Consider the following 21,376-nt stretch of genomic DNA (forward strand, 5'->3'; position numbering starts at 1 on the left):
AACAGCTATACATTACTAGATCTCTCCACCTCAACAAAACCATGCATTCCTTTTGGGGTTTTGGCCAAGATTCTTTCTTTGCCCACTAAAAATATGCCTGCCTTAACAAATTTGTAACTCCCATACTGCACAAAATTGAGTACTTGTATATACTGGAATATTCAACTAGTGGCTACTCATAATTTCGACACCAAAAGAAGAAATAATAAGCAGAAAGATAAAAGATAATTTATATTATGTTTGATTTATTTTATTTTGGGGTTCATTTTGATCATCTTTTTGTGTGTAGAAAGAGAGGAAGGAAAGAAGAAGAGCAGGTAATTTCCCAATAAGCGGATTTTAAGGAGCCGTTAGAGGGTCTCTTGTGAGACCTGAGGGCAATTCGGTCATCTGAGCACCTTTTCCAATATAATATTGATGTTGCATTGTATTGCTTTCTGACACGCACCAATTCTGCCACTGTGCTCTGTTTAAAGCAGTATTTTCTGCAATGCAATGCTGATATTGAAACACCAAAATAAAAAATAAAAAATAATTAAAAGAAACTCTTTGGTGTTTTTTTAAATACGAAACGATAATTTAAATTATTTTAAATTAATTATTTTAAATTAATCTAATTTAAATTATTTTAAATTAATCTAATTTACAAGAAAGGGACTCCAATTTGAACTCTAGGATTTTATAATTGATTTTACACAGAAAGGCAAAAAAAGAGAAAAAGGAAAAACAAAGAGAGGGTTTTTCCCATCAAAAAAGAAGAAAGGGTTTTAGATTATTTTCCAAGAAATCCGACACACTCTACGAGGCTCTTTGCTCTCTCACTCACCTCCTCTGTGACTAAACCATACTGTACCAGATTCCTCTCTCTCTCTCTCTCTCTCTCTCTCTCTCTCTGCTCTTTCAGTCTCCGTTCATCATTTCAACAGTTTTAGCCTCGCCATCGCTGCAAAATCTTTGTATCAGAGGAGCCTCCCATAAAAGCCTCTGAGTCGCTCAGGTTCTATTTTTTGTGGCCAACTCTTTCGCATTCATTGCTTTCAGTTTCAGCCCGTTGGGTTTCCGTTAATGGGTTTTCTTTTATGAGCCCCAACCACTCCTACACTCTGGCTCTGCTGCTTTTCTAGCTCACCCTGCTATGAAAACGACTACTTATCTCTGTTTTTGACTCTGAGCTCTGTTTTATGCGAACCTCATAGTTTTACTCTGAAACAAAGTTCAACGATTTCCTCGCATTTTCGCTATCTAGGTCTTGTCTACATCTTCAAAACCAAGTCTTCCTCAAGTGGGTTTTTTGTTTGCTGCAAAACCCACATATGCTTTTGGGAACTGTAATGCTAAATGCTCTGTTTTTCTTCTGATCAGTAATATAAGGTTTGGGTTTAAAGAAAGGGTTTTTCTTATTTTTCCAAAGCTGTTCTTTTTAATTCATTTTCTTAGTAGTTTGTTTTTGCTTTGAGAAGAGTGTTTTCAGTCTTTTTGAGACGTTTAAAATGGGTTTTCTGTAACAGATTTTATTGAAAATTTGGGCTCTTTGTGCTTTCATGAAACGGGTTTTCTTTCTTTTTCAGAGGTTCTGTTTGGTTGCCTAGAAAATGAGCGTAATTTCATGAGCTGGGTCCCAAAATTTTCCGTCTAAAATGGGTGGTGCAAACTCTAAAACCGAGAAGGACGAAGCTCTGCGTCTCTGCAGAGAGCGCAAGAGATTCATCAAGCAAGCAATTGATTCAAGGTATGCTTTAGCAGCTTCTCATGTATCTTACATCAACTCCCTTAGAAACATTGGCATTGCGCTCCGGCGATACGCCGAGGCTGAGGTGTTGATAGAGTCGTCTCTGTCAACATCAGACAAGACCCCATCACACTCCTCCTACCCTTCACCGTCGCCATCGCCTATGGCTGAGGCTTCTGACTCGCCTATGCACAGTGAGAGACCCATTTCGCCTCCTGTGGCGACTCTGAGTTATATGAGGTCAGGAGGTGGTGCTGCTGTGACTGTAAGGTTCAATCCGCTTAGTAGTAGTTATATGGATGACGATATTCCGTTGCCACCACCACCACCTCCTCTGCCTGAGGAAGATTCTTCTTGGGATTATTTTGATCCTGTTGATGAGAGTGAGAGCTTTAGGTTTGTGGGAAATAGTGGAGTGGATGTGAATTTTGATGATATCAGAGGGTGGAGACAGGTGAGGGGTGAAGAAACTAATCATAGTGTGGTGGAGGAGACAAGGAGATGGGCAAAAGTTGGATTAGATGGAAATAATGAACATCATGAAGGAAGTAAAAGGCTGATAATCGAGCAAAGGGCTTCCGAAGGTTCTGGTCATTCAATGACTCAAAATGATAGTGTAGAGCATAATGGCAATTTGATGAACTCGGGAGGAGTTGATGGGTCTCTGCAAGCAGGTCATGGTGAAGCGAGACAGTTAAACATGAGACGTAATGCCAATGGGGCAGCTAGAAATTTGACAGGCCAAGTTGCACTTGAGCAGTCTGGTTCGAAGAGAAGGGAGAAGGATTTATGTGCAGAAAGAGAGGACCCTTCGGAGTTTATCACCCACAGAGCTAAAGATTTTCTTTCAAGCATAAAGGATATTGAGCATCGCTTTTTCAGAGCTGGAGAATCAGGTAGAGAGGTCTCCAGGATGCTTGAGTCAAACAAAATCAGGGTTGGATATTCGGAGGCAAAAGGTAATTTTTGATGTTGGTTGGAGAGTGTTGTGTTTTGTATGTCCACTTAAACTGCTGAATTAAATCCCAGCATTTGCTTGCCTTTGCGCTGGTGCCACTGATAATTTTAGTAGGTTGAATTTTATTTTTTTTTCTTGTTTTTTCTCCATAAACTCTTTCTGACTATTCAAGTTTTGCAGGTAGATCATCAGCTTTGGCTGTTGTCATTGCTTTCCAGATCGTTTTCTGCCGTGGAAAGACTGCACTTGTTTCTCATGGTAAGTTGTTGCAATTGATATGTCACAAGCTAATTATCAATCCAATAATTACTTTAGGGTTTGGATCCTAGTAATCCTTTGGTTTTGTTTGAGGTCTTTTCCATTCACTCTTCACTTCTGGTTTTGTAAAATCCTAGTAATCCTTTGATAAGTTCTTTTATTTGAAGCACAGGAGTTGTGCCTCGGACACAAAGAAGCAGACAAACATAGTTGTCCTTTAATTTTGATTTGTTGTGTGGCATTTGGTGGATCAGTTGGTTCACATGTATTATTTGCATATCATGCAGCCAAACAAATGAAGCCTCGTCGACCTATTCACATTTTATTTAATGGACGATAACTCTTTTACAGAATGATTGGAAGCTCCTGTGTCTTTTCCCACCATAATATGAGATCTTAATGATTTTTTCAGAACCTACTCAACATGCAACGAAAGTTATTACCTGGAAGAGGACAACATCTTCGAGGTCATCTTCATCAAGGAATGCTCTTGCCACAGCATCAAAAGATGATGTTGATGACAGTGGAAGTGATTTTGTTGAAGAGTTTTGCATGATTGCTGGAAGTCATTCCTCCACTCTGGAGAGACTGTATGCTTGGGAAAGAAAACTCTATGACGAAGTAAAGGTACTTCGTTGAAGTCTCTGCATTCTTTTATTAAAGAGTCAAGTATCTTGTTGGACCTTTTCATTTGTGTAATCTATTGTTCCATGCTCTTAAACAATCTGCCACGTGATCTGCTTACCTCAATCCATGATTCAGCACATAAATGTGAATGTATGAATATTCCTGGCTTGGTAACAAAAAAAAAAAAAAAAGATGAATTATTATTAGGGTAATAATATATGAAAAAGGATCTTCCTAACAATCTTGCTTATATAGCAGAACTGGTTTTTCAATAGATGTTTTGCACACAAGAACACCCATATGTACATACATATACATACTTTGAAAGAAATAGTTGAGAGGGAAAGAGATACTCTGTATTGTGGAGAGTATGATTATTTGATGAAATCAATTGGTAGATGGAGTGAGTATTGCTGGAAACATCAACTTTTTATTTTGCATCTCGTGAACCCTGTTTCTCTGACATTGAATACAGGAGAAAAGATAATGATTGATTTTTTTTTTTTCCTTTTTTGCCATAGTGATCAAACTTATTATGTTATTGGTTTTCTAGCTTTGTAATCATCTTCTCACATATTTTTTTGGTTCTCGTAGGCAAGTGAATCTATTAGGAAGGTGTATGATCAGAAGTGTGATCAACTTAGGAATCAGTTTGCAAAGGATTGTAGCAGTCAAGTTATTGATAAAACCCGTGCAGTTGTAAAGGATCTTCATTCACGAATAAGAGTGGCAATTCACGCTGTTGATTCAATATCAAAGCGGATTGAGAAAATGAGAGATGAAGAATTGCATCCACAACTTTTAGAACTTACTCAGGGGTACGTAGGATCCTCTTGTTCCCATAATGGACTTTGTGGCCACTAAATGTTATTTTCCAATCGTTGGAATTCAATTTTTTTGTTTCAAAGCATCACTAACCTTGTATTTGTGAATGGTGATTCTGTGTAGATTGACCAGAATGTGGAAGGCCATGCTTGAATGCCACCATGCGCAATATATTACCATCTCATTGGCATATCATTCGAAGAGCTCAACAGTAACTTCCCAAGGAGATTCCCGCAGGCTGATCATGGCCCAACTTTTGGATGAGATTGAGTGTTTTGGCCTAAGCTTTGCAAACTGGATCAACAGCCACACGTCATATGTTGAAGCTCTCAATGGTTGGCTACATAACTGCATCATGCAACCAAGGGAGCGTTCCAAAAGCAGAAGGCCATTTTCCCCTCGTCGAGTTGTGGCCCCACCTATATTTGTTCTCTTTCGAGATTGGGCAGTCGGGATCCAAGCATTGCCATCTAATGAACTTACTGATGCAATCAGAACCTTCTTATCAGATCTGCGTCATTTGATGGCACAACAAGCAGATTCACAGAAAAACCAGAGGACAGCTGATGCAAACAACGGAGAATCAGAGAACAAAGATGACGAGAACAGTGAAGAATCATCTCCAAACCTGAGCTGCATACATTCGAGCTTGACAAAGGTTCTGGATAGACTGACTAAATTTTCCGAGGAATCATTGAAGATGTATGAAGATATCAGACAGAAAAGTGAAGCAGCTCGAATTGCATATCTAAACTGCAGGCCCATTAGATACTAAGTTTATGTAATTATTACATATAAGCATCTCATAAGTTTGTGAAGTTGAATTATTGCATACAGGTGTGTAAAGTTGAATTATTGCAAAGAGCATTTGGGTAGGAAAAGTGCAAATTTTTGGGCAAGTGCATACGATTTTAGAACCGAAATAGGAAGAGTTTTCTGCCAAAACTTAGAATTTTCGTGATTGGCTATATTGTTATGCATTGTTGTGCAACTAGTCTCAGATAGTGCTTTGTTTGTTTGCCTCCTTATGGGCGGTGTTGAAACTTGAAAGCACAGACCACTTGCTCTGAGGTGCAAGCCATTTTCACATGGCGGAACCCGAAAAAGAAAAACCTGTTATGGGTAAGATAATGGAAGACATCTGCAATTTCCAATTTACATGCAAAGGTTCCCTTGTCATGCAATCCACATTTAAAACTTGTATGTCATATATCAAGCACCAATTGCTTTTTGAATAAGAATTTATAATGTTATAAGTTACAACAGTACATGACTATTCCTGCCCAGAAATATCACTTTGTCCCCAAACTCTCAATAATCAATTATTGTGAGGAGCCAAAGTTTGTATTTTCTCTGAAAAAAAAGTATGGTAAGAAAAGCAAGAACTTTAACCAATCAAAGCTCCCTTGTTATGCCAATTTGGCTTTGACAATTATTTCCTGCTTTTTCTTTATCTGTAAGAATTAAAAGCCCACGTATTGTGTGTAATGAGAGTAGGCATCTGACTGCATTGCAATTGGGGCCCGTGTAACATGATCTGGAATATCAAAAGCGTCTATCAGTTCCCTTGCTATATTTCTCACTCGGAAACTCAGATATTCTGAGAGTTTGTGGATTGCCTGCACAGACAGAAATCATCAGTCAAAATTGGGAAATTCAGGGCATTCCTTCAAATGCCATGCATAATGCATTTGTGACTATGTCTATTCAGGCTTACATATGGTTTCCGTTATCCTGACTCATAGTGAAAGCATAGAATCAAAAGATTTTTAGTTTTATTTTTCATGGTTAATTGGATTATTAGTCAAGGTGTTTAAATACCTTAGCTTTGTTTGGCGCCACATAATCAACATTACGATAGGTTCCTATATCTTTCCAGATTCGTTCCAAGGCATAAAGATCACAAACGAGTTTCAAAGCAGCTCGAGAACTTGCATCCGGACAGCTGGCACATAAATAGCCCAAATTAGAAATACAAAACCATAATGGAAAGAGAGAAATGAAAGTAACAGAGAAATAAGAATTACTTCTGAACAGATTCGATAAATTTGGCAAGGATGACAGACTCGATATGGGACTCTGCAAGTGTCAAAAGGTGATTTAAGCATCTATTCCAAGCACCAAAACTTCCAAGAGTTTTAGAGTGCTTGCGTAGTCTAACAGCAACACTTTGGAGTAATCGAGAAGTTCGGTACTGCAAGAGGAAAATTATGTGACTAAAATTTCAGTTTTGATTTTATACTAAAAGTAGGATTTGAATTCACCAAAAGAAAAGTAGGATTTGAATCAGAAAACCAAGATAAAACTCACTCTAAAAGCATCCAACTGGAACTTAGGATCTCGCAAATGGTCTTCACTTTCCCAACGAGCAGTCACTGGATTTGGCTGAGATAAATATGAGTTCATGGACTCTCTAAGGTAGTTCCATGTAACAGTGAGTGTGCCCCCTTGAAATTTCTCCTTGTATTGCTTCAACAGATCACCTGCCACCTGCATCACCAGTGAAAAATTTCAGAGTAGGTATTGCTTTACGACAATTTTTTTGGCATATCTATTTCATCTCTTGTTTGAACACTTCATGCTCTACTGATTTGGAACCCATGAATGTTTTATCCTATGAAACAAACTAGAGCATACATCATAAACACTCCAAGCAAGAGTGTAGAGAAAGTGATGTGTTAGCAACCTGTTGTAGAAGCACTGTGTTGTCCCCTTCAAATGTCTGAAAAATGTCATGGTCATTCCTCAAGCTACCAAAGCGGTTGACAGCAGCATACCCATGGCCTCCACAAGCTTCCCTGCAGATACTCAATGATTTTGCTGTATATCCTGTCACATAAGCCTTGAGCCCTGCCGAAAGCGAATGGACATCACCAACCAATTGTTCATCATGAGTCTTTTTCATCTCTGCATATTTCTCCACTAAATGCAGCGTGGCAAAATGGAATGCATAAGTTGAAGCCAGCATTGGCATTAACTTGTGCTGATGGGACTGGTAATCAAGAATAGTAACTTCAGGTTGCTTAGGAGGACCAAATTGTTGACGCAGTAGAGAATATCGAATTGCAATTATGGCAGCAATCTTGAGGACACTAACTGAAGAATATGCAAGGCCGACTCTCCCACCTACAAGTTCCCCTAGTGTGGCAGCAAACCTTTTATTTATAGATGGTAAGCTACTTGTGTATTTCCCATCCCGGGAGACATCTCCAAATCGATTAAGAAGATTATCACGAGGGATTCTCACTGAGTGGAATTTTAATGCTCCATTGTCCACCCCATTCAGACCAACCTTATGGCCACAATCATGTATCTCAATCCCTGGAAGAGTTTGGTGGGTCTCGAAATCCCTTATTGGCACAATGAAGGCATGGACACCCATATCAGAAACTCCTTTGGTATCGTGAGTTGGCAACATGAGCTTAGCAAAAACTGTAGCAAACTTGCCATGAACAGCAGCATTGCCAATCCACCATTTGATGGCACCATCATTGGGTGTGTCGATTATAAATTCATCCGTAAGTGGATCAAATGTTGCCACAGTTTGTAGACCTTGAACATTTGAGCCTTTAGGCACCAAAATAAAAAACAAATGAGGTTAAATCTGAATTCTAGATATAGTAATGCACCAGTACCTAAGAAATATAAACATAAAACAAATAATAACAAAGAAATGTGAACCAAAAGATGACCAATAACCATCATGAACCTCTCTCTTCTAAAAAAACAAAAGGGGATAATTAGCACCAACCAATCAACAGTTATTACATTAACCAAGCGAAAGGTTGATAGACCGTGGTTGTTATACCTATTTCAGCATCCAGTCCATACAACTCTGACACTCCAAAACTAAGTGACTAACAAGTCATCAAGAATCTTGGAGAACTTTCTTCATACTATCTCACACATCATTAATCTTTTGCTCATTGGACACTTTTTTCCATGTGATTTCACTTCCTCAGAATAATATTAGTCATTAAAAATTACGATTTGTGCTCACTCAAGTAAAAACTGCAAAAAGTTGCACGAGGGGCACCAATTCTTTCCACATAATCAAGATGCTTGAACACACAATGAAAGCATGTCTTGAGATGTCACAGAAATTAAGTGTAATCTTAATATCAGCTTGGGCAAAAGCAACCAAACAAGTAAACAACTGGAAGTAACAGAAACAGCTCACCGTGATGCAGTTCTGTCATAGCAAAACAACCTGGATAATCCATATTGTCAATACCATCAAAATACTTGTCCTTGTGTTTTTTAGTTCCTAAATTGAGTACAGAACCTCCCCAAAGACTGCACAAGTGAGGGAAAAAAAATCAGTGTGATAAAACACAAATTGTAAAGATTAAAGCAATTAACCATCAAACCACGTTTCAGGTAAGCATATACTGGAAGAGAAAAGGCCCCATGACAAGTTTTTGTCAATCTAAGAACCATGGAATTACATCAATTGAATCCAAACAAAAAAAATCAGCAATAACGAATGTGATGATAAACTCTACGGACCCTCTATTTTAATGGAAATTTCTGCCTTAAAAAATTCATTGTAGTTCTTATAAATATAGTAACCGTCCATTCCAGAATATTCAATTTGCACAACAAGGCATGTAGGCTATCACAAGGTTCCCACCACATGAAAATTGTCTTAATTGTCCCTTGCTTACCTCATGAACCTTCTGCATGTTCTCAAATTTTTTATAAAAACTTGATTTTGCTATTATAGTCCCAATGTTGACACGCATCCACCTTAAGCCCATCCTGCTATTTCTAATCATGCACATTGCACCTCAATCACCAAATTTTCATCTATGCTCATAGGTGGCCTCACAGCAGTGTTAGTATAGGGTTTTCCATTTTTCACAAATTTTGTTGGTTTACCGTTGTTTCAATAGCTTGAGCTGTTAGAATGTGAACCAACAGTTATTTTATACCGTAAACAGCCTCCCTCACAAGTGGGAACTAACACATGAACTACTTGAATTAAATTGTGAGAAAATACGGCAGAGCGCGGACCTCCACCTCCTCTCCATTACAAGCTGAATTTCACTGGTTTATCACTGGTCCCAAAAACATAAGCTTTTGGATGTGGACCACCAATTGTTTTGTATTGTAACAGTTTTGTCTACTTACATATATATGTACCTCTGTGTGTGGAGCAGAAACAAATTTACTGCAGTAACAATCATCCAAAAGCAATTACAACACAGAGTAAAACAAACACATACTATGATGTACTAAGAGCGAAAGCTATGATTTGGGAAATCGAATGAGACAATTCAAAGAATCATGGTCATCCGTCATGGTAAACCCACCAATCCAATAATCAAACAAGACAAAACCCATGTCAAAAAACACCTTTTCCCCAAAAATTCCGATCCCAAACTCAAAATTAAAAGCCATCATTAGCAACCAAATGCCACAAAATCCAGAACCAGAAAAGCACAACAATAAACATCATAGTAGCAATAATCACCTGTACTGCACCCCCATCTTAATCGCAAGAGACACGTCCACGCTTCCAACGGCTTCCAAAATAGCGAAGTACTTAGCCGGGTCTTCAATCACGTATCTGAAAGGCCTAATCCCAGCATCTCTGACCAACGCAACAAGCTGCCTCATACAAAGCTCACGGTGATCATCCTTCAAAATCTCATGTGGCGTCTGAAGATCAGGCCTGTTGTTGAAGTAGTCCAAAACTCTGTCTTGAATGTCTTTATGCTTGCCCCTCAAGTAATTGGAAAGACTATCTGTGTCCACCTTCAGCATCGCCGCTTTGGCGCACTCTAGCAGCTGAAGCTGGTGGTGGGTGGCGTCGTTTTGAGGTTGTGGGTAATTGGGTGTCAGGTGCAAGGACAGCCGTTGGATGCGCCTGCTGGTGATGGACTGTGATTCGTCCTCCCCCGTCGGATCTGGGTATGGGCTTTGCATTTTTTTGTTTTAATCAGAGACAGAGAGTCGGTGGAGGAGGAGGAAGAAGAGGTTGGCTGGTTTGTGGGGACGGTCTGAAAATTCAAAATGGGCAAGATCCGCTGGTTCGTTTCCTTATACGCGAGAGGCGATGCGGTGGAGGTTGGCGTGGCGGCTGCGGATTGGTGTGGAAGTTGGCAGTTAGTCTTGGCGCGCGTTTCAATGTCATGGGATATGTATGCACGATCGAGGGTGACGTGGTGTAAATATGGATTTTAGATCAAATTTGTTCTTGTGACGCATCGTTGCTTCCATTCAATGAAGTCTTAATATCACAAAACGTTCTTAACGTTTACAAAATTATCAGATTGTATTTTTAATTTTTTTTGTCATTCATGATGTGTGATCACAAATAATTTATGCTGTTAGTTTTCGTTAAAAACTCCGCTAGTTTGCTGACGTGGCACATATATATCACAAAACATCTCTGAGGTTCACGCACTTATCAAAAATGGTCCATGCAAAATTTTTTACTTTTTTCATTTAAAATTCATAAAATTTTGGTATTCTTTTTAAATTTTATGAATTTTAAATTACTTAAAAATATATATTGTATTTTAAATACACGTGACACTATATTATTGGAGATGTAGGCTCCACATATATGCTACATTAACAAACTAATTGAGTTTTTTAAAAATAATTTAAAATTCATAAAATTTAAAAATGAAAAAAACCAAGGGTTTAGGGTTCATAAAAGGTCCTCAAGGTTAAAATCCTTCTATAAATGATTTTTTCATTTTTAAAATTTATGAATTTTAAAGTATTTTTTAAAAACTTCATTAGTTTGTTGATGTGACATATATGTGGAGTCCACATCTTCAAAAATATAGTGTCACGTGTATTTAAAATACAATATATATTTTTAAATAATTTTAAAAATAAAACCAAAATTTCATGAATTTTAAATGAAAAAATAAAAAAATTTCGCAGGGACCATCTGTGATAGTTGCGTGAACCTCATGGATGTTTTGTGATATATATATATATATACAGTCCCGATCTCTTGGACTACATGGGTCCAAGAGATTTGTGGTCACTTACCGTTGGATGTAAATTTAACGGTTCACTCATTCTTGCACTCCTTTTAAGAAACTTTTTTGAACTATTGAATTAATATCCAATGGTAGGTGACCACAACATCTTGGACTCCTGTGGTCCAAGAGATCGGAGCTGTATATATATATATGCCACGTCTGCAAACTAACGGAATTTTTGACCGAACCTAACGACAGAGACCATTTGTGATCACACATACTAACATTGAGGACCACAAATAACACCCAAAAAAAAAACATTCAAGATGCAATCTGATAGTTTCGTAAATCTTATAGACGTTTTGTGATATTATAGTTGGTGGATACTTAAATACTTTCCATTCTTACATTTTCTCTCTCCTCTTATTCGACAGTATTTAACCAAATCCAATGGTTAAACTTTATTTATTTAAATTGAGGTCTTGATATTTTTTTGGTTTGTGGAGGCTGAATTTTGCAAATGAATGCGATCTTCTGTTCTCTGGAATTTTTAGTTTGAAATGACTTGCACACCTTAATTTAGTCTCTCCAAGCGTTTTAGTTTTATATGGTGCTTGGTTTAACGAAGTGTGCTGGTTTATGTGGAAAATCTATATTTGCTCTTTGTGAATGTGATTGGGGGAAGATTATATTTTCTTGATGATGTTGATGTATCCCCCTTTTTGGAGTTGTATCACCATTTGTGGCTAAATTCTTAATATGATTTTCACTTGATAAAAGAAAATATGCTAATCTAATCGAATTCAATTCAATTTTGATGTGGACTTTGGAAGATTGAATTGGATTTCTAAATTCAAAATATGACGTAATTGGATTAAATGACACAACTTCTGAGAATACAATGAAATTCAATTTAATCTATTGATTGTAGTTGATTTTGCTTCTTTTATTTTTTTTTTCCTTTTTTTGTTTGTTATGTGACAGGACCCGATCCAATTTCCGTTTTGGAATTCGAGCCAAGTCTTGTGCGTGTCCGACACCTGGCGAATGTCGGGCACAAATGACCTTTTTACCCTTCTCGTTTCAAAAGCTTTTTAAAATTTCCCTTAGACTTCTGCCGAAAATTCGGCAGAGTCTCCTCTGTATTTTGACCAAACCCAAATTTTTTCACCTGTCAAACAATCATATATATCTACACCAACTGCCAGAATAGGATAACCAAATATTTGCCAGCTTCAGTTTTCCACTAAAACTAGATATCAGAGCAATTTCTAAAGTTCACAGGGTTTCAAGGATTTTTTTTTTTCCACAAAACTCTACCTTACTTGGTGGCGCGGAAGCTAGGGATGGCCCGGTGGTGGATCCTGCGCACTTCTACGGCCTGGGGGCGAAAAACAGGTTGAAAATGTGAGTGGACAAAAATAAGGTTCTTGGAAACAATTTTATAACCATAATAACCCCCATTTAAAAATAAGTAAGGATATAAATCGCTAGTTTGTCTCTATTTCAAAACAAGGTTTCAAATAAGCATGTAAAGCGTATTGACGAATATACTCGTATAACTGAACAAATATATAAGGATATAAATGCGCGAATATCAAAGAGACTGGTATAAAATAACTGAAAGTCATAATTGAATAAAAGAAAACTCAAAATCCTTTGAAAATACCACCTATTTGTACCCCTGTCATATCCGTCAATTCCCCTGGCAGGTCTCGGGCGCGCAGGATGACACAGTCAGCCTGATCCGCAATCCTGGCAGGTCTCGGGGACACAGAGTCAGCCGAGCCGCAATCCTGGCAGGTCTCGGGACACCAAGTCTGCCGAGCCGCAAATCCTGGCACTCACGGTCCGAGCGTCCCCGTAACTCGTGAGGCAAAGTCAAGTGCACTGACGTAAACTGAAATCGGACTGGATGTCCGTAGACATCGGTCCAACTCTGGGTAATCACCAAATAAAGGGTGGGTACATGGTGGTTCTAAAATAAACTATTTTTAGAAAAATCTAATAACTCACTGCCTTTTTGTGAAATTGACATTTAACTGCTGTCTCCTCTGATAGAGTTCTCAAACTCTTCTTTTTATATTACTGGAGCTTCAGTAACTAAACAACACGTAAATCAAAGCATTGTACCGCTCAAATCACGTTTGAATTAAATAGTTCATAAAACTTCTTCAAGATCAAATAATGAAATTAACCCATATAAACTGACTTATAAAAGCTTATTTGTATAAAATCATTTAAGTAATCTCATTTATATAAATCATTTATATAACTCATGCATAGAAAATCGTTTATGAAAGAAAATCCACTCACTGATGGTCCGAGCTAATTGGACCCTTCGAAGGTCCCTCATGCGGGTCGACTGGACCTCTGGTGCCTGATTATCCATGAATAATAAATCAATAAACTGCTGAATAAAAATAATTTAAATTAAACATCCTGCCCCCGTCTTCTAGAAATACGTGCACACGTTTCAAGTTATTCTTATGCCCACATTAGCCTTTCAGACTCTTAGATCAGTTTTGGAAGACTCGACACTTGACTAAGCGATAAACCACCAGACCGGCCAATCCAGGACCCTATGGGTCCACGGTCTCCAATGGCCAATCTGGGCTTCTCTGAAGGTTCCTGATAGAGAAGGAACCATGTTCCGCGAGTTTGGTCCGAAACGGACGGTCGGATTGGTTAAGATCGCGTTATCGCTTAAAATCCAAACCCTAGCCCCAGGGTTCGCGATTTCGGAGTATCCGGGACTCCGATTAACAATCCGTCGAATCCTACACGATCCTGAAATCATGTAGACCGACATATCCAAAATTCAGTGTGATCCAATGATTTGACGACACTGCACCCAAGGATCGCGCGATATGGAAAATTCGTTCGGGGCTCAAACGGACTCCGAATCGAGATCCGCGAAATCCTACGCGCTCGTGACGACACGAGGGTCACAAAACTGCACAGAATTACTTCACCACCCTCGCCCACGCTCTGCCTCACGCGGGGGCAGATTTGGGTGTCCTAAGTGATTTCGGGTGGTCGAAAAATCTCGGAATCACTCCAAACTCCTATCCTAGGTAAAACACCCCATTTGGAGTCACTTTTGTTCTTGGACATACCTCAAAAAGTGACCAGAAACAGTAGATCACGGCGGCCGAAGTTTCGGCCAAACTTGAAGTCGAAAATCGAACACTCTAGAGCTAAAATCGATCGAAACTCATACATCCATCAGCTAGAACACGAAAAATAGCTGAGAAACCATACCTTACTCGATCGATTTGGTGGAGAATTGAAGGAGAAAAGCGAGCTCAAAGTGCAAACTGGAAATCCGGCAACAATGGCTATTTCCGGCCAGTTCCCGGCGTCCCCAGGTCGGTGGCGGGTCGGGGAAGATCGGCGAGTGAGTGGCGGTTCCAACGGTACCCACGGCGGAGATCAGCTCGGCCTGTGGTGGTCGAGCCGACGCCAAAAACGAGAGGAGGTCGGGCTGTCGCGCGGGGTCGGGAGGAGAGAGAGAGAGGAGAGAGAAATGAGGAGAGAGAAGGACGGAGAGATAAAAATCTGACTTTTTGACCAAATTACCATTTTGCCCTTCGCAGTATTTTGATCGTATCTTCTTCGTTACAACTCCGATTCGAGTCTACTCCGTGTCTACGGACTCGTTTCGCCGTGCTCAACGCAATGGCGCAAACGGAATTTCCAAATTCTTTCTCGATCAAAAAGTCAATGTTTTCCCTATTAAAATATACGATGGCAAACTTGTCTTTTTGCTAGAAGATATTAATCCTACTTTTTAGATATTTTATTTCTTTTTAGATATTTTGTTTTGGGTTATTACATTATGTTTGTTATTTTTCTAATGATATAGGCGTTTGAAATTGATGGAATTATATTAGTATTTATTTGGTAGATCTAAGAAAATCTTCTTTGTTAATCAAGGAGGGTCAAATACCTGAATAAGTGTTTCATTAAAAAAAAGGCCAAAGCAGCGCCAGCAAAACACAGCAAACAAGACAGAGGCTAAATTAAGCTCCAAACAGGGAGCTGAGACAAACAGCCTAAGTCACAAAATAGCAAAACTCCTGGAGGACAAGGGAGGCCATTTGACAGTAAAACTCCCACAAGAGATGGAGGTAGCCTGACAGCCCAACTTTCCAGTTGCTCTGCTCTGATTCCTTGCTCATCAACAACAACAAACAAGCGAAACTTGGGCTAGACAAATGTTGCACAAAGCGGCCCAACAAATCCCAACCCTTAAAAGAGTACGATTAGGATGAATGAAAGCAACACCAACTGCAACGACACAATAAACTTTAAACTGCTCTACTGCAAAACTGTCTTGTAAGTTGTAACTTCTCCACTGCTAAAATGGCATGTAACTAACTACCTACAAACTTTGATGGCCATGTTTATCCCAAGTTGTTGTTGTACATCCATAGATGTGGAACAATTGGCACTGGTATTGTGGGCGAAAAGGGTTTGGGGTTTATTACGAGATGGGATGGAGATGGGGCTATGGGTGGGTGGTTGGTCTTTCTTGGGCAAACAAAATGTGAACACAATTTTTACACTTTCTCACTCCCTTTGCGTACTTTTTCTCGCTTGTTATCTCATGCAATAAATTCTTTTTTAGCACATACATAGCATGTAGGAAAATTTCTAGTATTATAGAACCAAAACACTTTTATTTTGCATTAAAATCTTGTTCAACATTCACATTTATCGAAATGTGTGAATGATTGAACAATGTGTAACTAAGAGCATTTTCAATAGCCTCTTGAACAATTTTGGAACTCTAAAATAGGTAAGTCACATCAACAAAATTCTATCCAATAGCCTTGTAAAACTCAGTCGTCAAATTCAGTCATCAAACCTGCAACCCTTTTTTCTATCAGTCATCAAGCATGCAACATTTTTTTTTATCTCCACGATTGGTAAGTTGACTTTGGCTCTTCAAAACATTTAAATTTACTTTGAAAAAACAAAACCTACCTTGAAAGTGTTAAACTCATGCATTTTTTTTTCAAGTAATAAATGCATTCTTAACATGTTTTCATATTTTTCATTCTTTTCCATAACACTACATTAATTAATTGAAGAGTATGAGGCATAAAATTTTTAAGTAGCAAATAAACCTTTTCAAATTTTCTCATAAGTCAACAAACTTTAATTTGAAGAGTTTAATTTACTACTATTGTTGGAGATGCGAGTAGCGAATTTAACTCTTCAAATTAAAGTTTGTTAACCTATGTGGCAAATTAAAAAGGCTTACTTGCTACGTTAATAATTTATGCCCCAACAAACTCTTCAATTCAAGTAATGCAATGTTATAGAAAACAATGAAAAATGTGAAAAATATCTACTTATTTATTATTTGAAAAATAAAAAAAATGTTATTTTTTCCAAACATAAAAAACAAAAAAAAAAAAAAAAAACCATGGTCAACTTATCAATCATGAAGAGAGAAAAAGAGGTTGCACGTTTGATGACTGAATTATTATTATTATTATTTTTTTTTTGTCGAAGGAATGAACATGTCATTACCAAAAAGATATTACAAAAAGCCCAAAACTAAGTCAGGAAAAGAAAAACAAGGGCTCAACAAAAAAGAAAAGAAAACAACAGTCCAATTCCAAGTACAAACACCACCGTCACCGGATCTGCCGCCGCCGTCATTAGAAGAAGAAGGTCCAGAGGAACCAATAAGGGGGATCTGAAGAGCATGGATTTGGGGGAGCAATCCACCAACATTTATCATACTCAATCGATCCAAGTAGGGGTCAAAATTGACCATTAAGTTACATAGCGCACACATCCATGGCAAAAGCTCAGATATGCAGATGGGTTGTAGGGGAGAAGCAGCTGCAACAATCCAGTAAACAACCAAGAGAATCATAGGGAGATAAGAGAATTTTAAGGTTTCAAATCTGATGGGAGGGGGAGAGGTGTGGGTGATGGGAGGAGAGGAGAAGTAGGTGAGAGAGGGGTGATGGTTGAAGTGAAAATGGAGAGGAGATGCAGATGGAATTTGAAAGCACATATGGGCCAAAATCTAGAAAAGCAAGGAGAAAAGGCAAAGCAAAACGAACAATGAGGAAAAGAAAAAGGAAAAGTCACACCAAAGGTGGCAGAAGAGCCGCCCCAAAGGGCGGCAGGAAAACCACCAGCTGCTACTTAGAAGAGAAGGCGATGGAGTTGGAGAGAAGTTCTAAAGAGAATGAGGAGCCTCTCTCTCTAAAGCTTTCTCAGTTCAATATTACTGACTTGATGACTGAATTTGACAAGACTATTGGATATGGTTTTGATGATGTAGCTCACCTATTTTAACATTTTAAAACTGTTAAAGAAGTTGTTGGAGATGCTCTAACGATTCATAACTTTATGCTCCATTTTGTAAATTTTCAAAACCAAGTAGGTTTTCGAGGGTATAAAATTGATTGGTGGGATGGCGTTTTTTAAATTTTAATTTTAATTTTAATTTTAAATGGGAGGGGAGAGAGGCGGCCCGTAGGCCCATTAGTTTAGGGGCGCTGGGCGCAGTTTGCTGAATTTGCTGACTTTTCAAACTTTTGGAGGGCGGGTCATGGTCAGCCTCTCATCACTCCCGCCTGAACAAATTTTGAGTTAGAGATTCCCCTTCTCTCTTCTCGCGTTACCCGCCCACACTTCTCCATTTCAAGATCCTCACTCAGATTTCTTTCATTTTGATTGAACAAACATTTCCCGATTGCAAAAAGGTCAGTACATATCTCTTTTTTCATATGGATTTTTTCTGTTCTTGTCTAAATATATATTCCTTGAATATAAAATTCATATCTAGGGTTGAGTTAGAATTCCTAATTTTACATTATGTAGTTCTTCTGAATTTTCTGGTATTTAGGCTTTCTAAATAAGTAATATTCTTTGTGGGTTTTCCATTTTTATTTTCTGGATCAGGGGGTGGATAATTCATTGTTTTTGGCGAACCGGAGAAGTGGGTTTTCGAGGGTCTCAGTTGAATACTTAATTGAGTTGACAGATTTCGTTTTTTGTTTCTCTGCAAGTGGGTTTCATTATGAGTAGTGATAATTCCAAAGATGGGTTTTGCAAAACCCGCCCGGTTCTCGGTGATTTGACCAACCGGCCCATAAAAAGGGGGTTTTCGATGATTTCAGCTGATTCGAAACCTAAATCTGGAGATGGGTATGGTAATAATGTGGATTCTGAAAATGGGGATTCCAAATTTGCCAAGCAAGTGTCTTTAGGGTTTGAGAATATAGTAAGAGAGAAGTGTAAGACCAAAATTGGAGCAGAATGTAACACTGAAGCTTTATCTTCCCCAAAGGGCACACAAGATTCTGAGTTTTCACCTACTTATACTGCCACTGATGATTCATCGAATGACAACAGTGACTCTGTTACCTTGACTATGTCGAATGACATTGCGGAAAAGTCCAGTGACACTGGAGATAATGCGAGCAGTGTTATGGGGGTTGCTGATGCGTTGATGGATAATTGCACGTCCATTGTTTCAAATTCCAAGTGCTCAGGACTGTGCAAGAATGACTGTTGTGATGGTGGAGAAAAATGTCAATATGAGAAAACGGGACAGACTTCTGATGTTGCTCAAAGCATTCCTCTATATGAAGGATTAGTCACGGTTGTTCGCGGGAATGATGAAAAGGATCTTGATGATGGTAATCTGGCATCAAACAAACTTTGTTATGCCAATAGTTCGAGATTGCCTGGGTCACATGGTTGCTCAAAATCCCATGAATTTGAAAAATTGGAAAGATGCACGACTCTTAAGGGTGATAATGTTGCTGGTTTGAACGTCGGTGATGACTTTCTTAAAGGTTGCTCTTGTTCGTTTTGCTTGAAAGGTATTACAACCCCTGGTTATGCTAGTTTTATACCTGATTGCTTAGGATGTGGAATGGATATATGTAGACTAACATGAGTTTGGTTATTTTGCAATCTGATAATCAGCCGCTCACATTTTGTCGGACCTTCAATACCAGGATATCAAGGGTCGAATTTCTGGTAAGTTGTGCAGAATGTGTAGAAAATTTACTATGGTGAACATTTTAAATTTCTACTTTCTTCACTCTGGAATATTTTACATTTTACCATTTGGATTTCTGGCAAGTTTGTGTAAAATGTGTGAAATGTTACTGCAGTGGGCATCTAAAGTTCTTTCTTGACATTGTTTCTTTACTTTCAAATAGTTTATTTCTCATTAATTTTACAATTTACCCTTAGCATTGAAGAAGAGTCAAAAGGAAGCGAACATATTTGTTGAGAAAAGCTTCAGGGGAAAGGAGATTGATACTGAGGGCTGGCCTCACCCAAACAAAACGTCAAAACTTGAATATGATCTCTCGAGTCAGTGGAGATCACTCTTTCTTCACGTGGAGGATATGCTTGTTCATGAAAGCAACCATCTCGTGAGTATAACTTTTGTTTGATATGGCATGTGTACTTCCTTTGGGAAGTGATCTTTTTATCGTTGTTTTTATTTTGGACATTTTTTTCATGCTCGTCTCTGTTTCATTTATTTTAATTTTTATGTAAACGATCCATACTCTTCTGATCTCTAATATGTATGAAGTCCCACATCCTATCACTGGCCGTAAGGCAGGGGGAAACCCACATTCATGTGACTAGTTAGTTTCTGGTATGCTGCCTGTTTATAACTTGTTTTTTTTAACAAATCTGTTCTAGCCAGTGTTGCTTGTTCTAGATTCAGCCTAAGTTGTAAGAACTTGGTATTATAGATTATGATGTTCACTTTCTAATCGGTGACTTTTTCTTTTTGGGGGTCTTAATGTGATTAATAGTCTGATTTCTGCTTGTCAGCAAGACAGTTATGTCACGCTAAAAGATCTGAGAGACAACTGCAAGACGGAACTGGAAATGACGAGTGGCATGCCTTCAGAGAAACAATAGTGTGTTTCCGATGCTTGTGTTATTGTAAGATTGTCACTTTACTGGGTGCTTACTTGCAAGTGCATGTGCACACGTGTATTCATGTATCCTTGTTTGGACGACTGTTTTCTTCTTCATATCATTTTTTCTTAATAAGCTGTAAACTTTCATTAAATTTGTGTAATATCATTTCTACTACTCCTTGCTTGGACAAATCTGCCTTTAAGAATGTTAACTTTGCCATTTATCTATCTTCAATCCTGACTTGGCTCAGAATTTTCATTTCAGTAAGCCTTGGGATGGATTTTATGACTTTCTTGGTGGTGAGTTTCCGTATTTGTTACCTTCGATTTTACTGATTGAAGTAAAATTTTCCTCAATTGTGTTGATTTTTTAGCGTTGACAACGTAAAATGAAACAAATGATTTGCCTGCTGCAATGAAATAGATGATGATGCTGTTAGATTGTGAGATTGAATGCTTCTGCTATCATATCTTTCAATTGCAAGTTGAATCACAAATGTAATGACAAATGTTTTATCAATGTTAAGATAAAACATCAACTATCAGGTCTTTTCTTGGCTGAGAAGGCTGAAAATGATAAAAACTTTTGGTTGCGTTTTTCTTACTCAAATATTAAGATTAGGTTTGACATGATGGCTGGATGTGAATATTACTGCAATAGCAAGGTTGTAGATGAATTGCCTTTTGGGTCAAGTTATTTTACTGACCTTTTTTTTGAGAAATTATATGATTACATTCATAATTCAGCCAAAAAAGCCACTGGCTACAAAAGGTCAATACAAACTAGCCACAAAAGGGCCATTACAATAACGGAGCGGTCTAATATCAAAATTAAGAAAATCAGGTATGTTTTCACTAACGATCGGGCAAGATCAAAGAAACTCTGGCATAGGCATCTCAATTAAGATTGCAAGCTTAGAATAATAAAAAAGAGATAAAGCTTGAAAAAACCAAGCCATAACAATAGAAATAAAACTCTCACTAAGGAGAGATGAAAAGATTTCACAAAGGAGAGATGAAAAATTCTCACAAAAGGAGAAGTGAAAATTACACAGAGAACCCAACGAGTCTCTGCAACTTATTTCAAACATAAAGAAATTGC

The 21,376-nt window shown here is 38.2% G+C and overlaps 3 protein-coding genes across 5 annotated transcripts; 2 read left to right on the forward strand and 1 right to left on the reverse strand.

The window, feature by feature from the left end:
• Positions 1 to 786: 786 nt before the first annotated feature.
• LOC117629805 (protein ALTERED PHOSPHATE STARVATION RESPONSE 1) lies at positions 787 to 5,555 on the forward strand. Of its 2 annotated transcripts, none has more exons than XM_034362419.1 (6): positions 787 to 1,371; positions 1,569 to 2,688; positions 2,868 to 2,945; positions 3,358 to 3,572; positions 4,167 to 4,390; positions 4,521 to 5,555. In XM_034362419.1, the coding sequence occupies exons 2-6, from the start codon at positions 1,638 to 1,640 to the stop codon at positions 5,170 to 5,172; spliced, it is 2,220 nt and encodes a 739-aa protein (XP_034218310.1). In that variant the 5' UTR covers positions 787 to 1,371; positions 1,569 to 1,637; the 3' UTR covers positions 5,173 to 5,555. The 2 variants fall into 2 exon arrangements, with proteins under 2 accessions (XP_034218310.1, XP_034218311.1); XM_034362420.1 differs by having other exon boundaries at positions 787 to 997.
• Positions 5,556 to 5,587: 32 nt separating this feature from the next.
• Positions 5,588 to 10,525, reverse strand: LOC117629806 (acyl-coenzyme A oxidase 2, peroxisomal). Of its 2 annotated transcripts, XM_034362421.1 has the most exons (7): positions 9,874 to 10,519; positions 8,578 to 8,693; positions 7,084 to 7,964; positions 6,708 to 6,887; positions 6,425 to 6,591; positions 6,219 to 6,342; positions 5,588 to 6,016 (listed from the first exon to the last, which is right to left on the reverse strand). In XM_034362421.1, exons 1-7 carry the CDS (start codon positions 10,326 to 10,328, stop codon positions 5,861 to 5,863), a joined length of 2,079 nt encoding a protein of 692 aa, XP_034218312.1. In that variant the 5' UTR covers positions 10,329 to 10,519; the 3' UTR covers positions 5,588 to 5,860. The 2 variants fall into 2 exon arrangements, 1 of the variants encoding a protein (XP_034218312.1); XR_004586157.1 differs by lacking the exon at positions 6,425 to 6,591 and having other exon boundaries at positions 5,900 to 6,016; positions 9,874 to 10,525.
• Positions 10,526 to 17,841: 7,316 nt separating this feature from the next.
• On the forward strand, positions 17,842 to 20,480 carry LOC117633124. Its single transcript, XM_034366813.1, has 5 exons — positions 17,842 to 18,081; positions 18,281 to 19,206; positions 19,313 to 19,366; positions 19,586 to 19,770; positions 20,183 to 20,480. The coding sequence occupies exons 2-5, from the start codon at positions 18,399 to 18,401 to the stop codon at positions 20,270 to 20,272; spliced, it is 1,137 nt and encodes a 378-aa protein (XP_034222704.1). The 5' UTR covers positions 17,842 to 18,081; positions 18,281 to 18,398; the 3' UTR covers positions 20,273 to 20,480.
• The last annotated feature ends 896 nt before the right edge of the window (positions 20,481 to 21,376 follow it).

Source organism: Prunus dulcis, chromosome 6 (assembly GCF_902201215.1).
Source record: "Prunus dulcis chromosome 6, ALMONDv2, whole genome shotgun sequence".
NCBI lineage: Eukaryota > Viridiplantae > Streptophyta > Magnoliopsida > Rosales > Rosaceae > Prunus > Prunus dulcis.

Coding starts and splice junctions, on each gene's coding strand:
- LOC117629805 (XM_034362419.1), top strand. CDS start 1,638: ATGGGTGGTGCAAACTCTAAAACCGAGAAGGACGAAGCTCTGCGTCTC. Junction 2,689..2,867: donor TGGATATTCGGAGGCAAAAG/GTAATTTTTGAT, acceptor CAAGTTTTGCAG/GTAGATCATCAGCTTTGGCT. Junction 2,946..3,357: donor GACTGCACTTGTTTCTCATG/GTAAGTTGTTGC, acceptor TGATTTTTTCAG/AACCTACTCAACATGCAACG.
- LOC117629806 (XM_034362421.1), bottom strand. CDS start 10,328: ATGCAAAGCCCATACCCAGATCCGACGGGGGAGGACGAATCACAGTCC. Junction 8,694..9,873: donor AAGATGGGGGTGCAGTACAG/GTGATTATTGCT, acceptor TCACTTGTGCAG/TCTTTGGGGAGGTTCTGTAC. Junction 6,017..6,218: donor TGGCGCCAAACAAAGCTAAG/GTATTTAAACAC, acceptor CTGTCTGTGCAG/GCAATCCACAAACTCTCAGA.
- LOC117633124 (XM_034366813.1), top strand. CDS start 18,399: ATGAGTAGTGATAATTCCAAAGATGGGTTTTGCAAAACCCGCCCGGTT. Junction 19,367..19,585: donor TATCAAGGGTCGAATTTCTG/GTAAGTTGTGCA, acceptor ATTTACCCTTAG/CATTGAAGAAGAGTCAAAAG. Junction 19,771..20,182: donor TTCATGAAAGCAACCATCTC/GTGAGTATAACT, acceptor TCTGCTTGTCAG/CAAGACAGTTATGTCACGCT.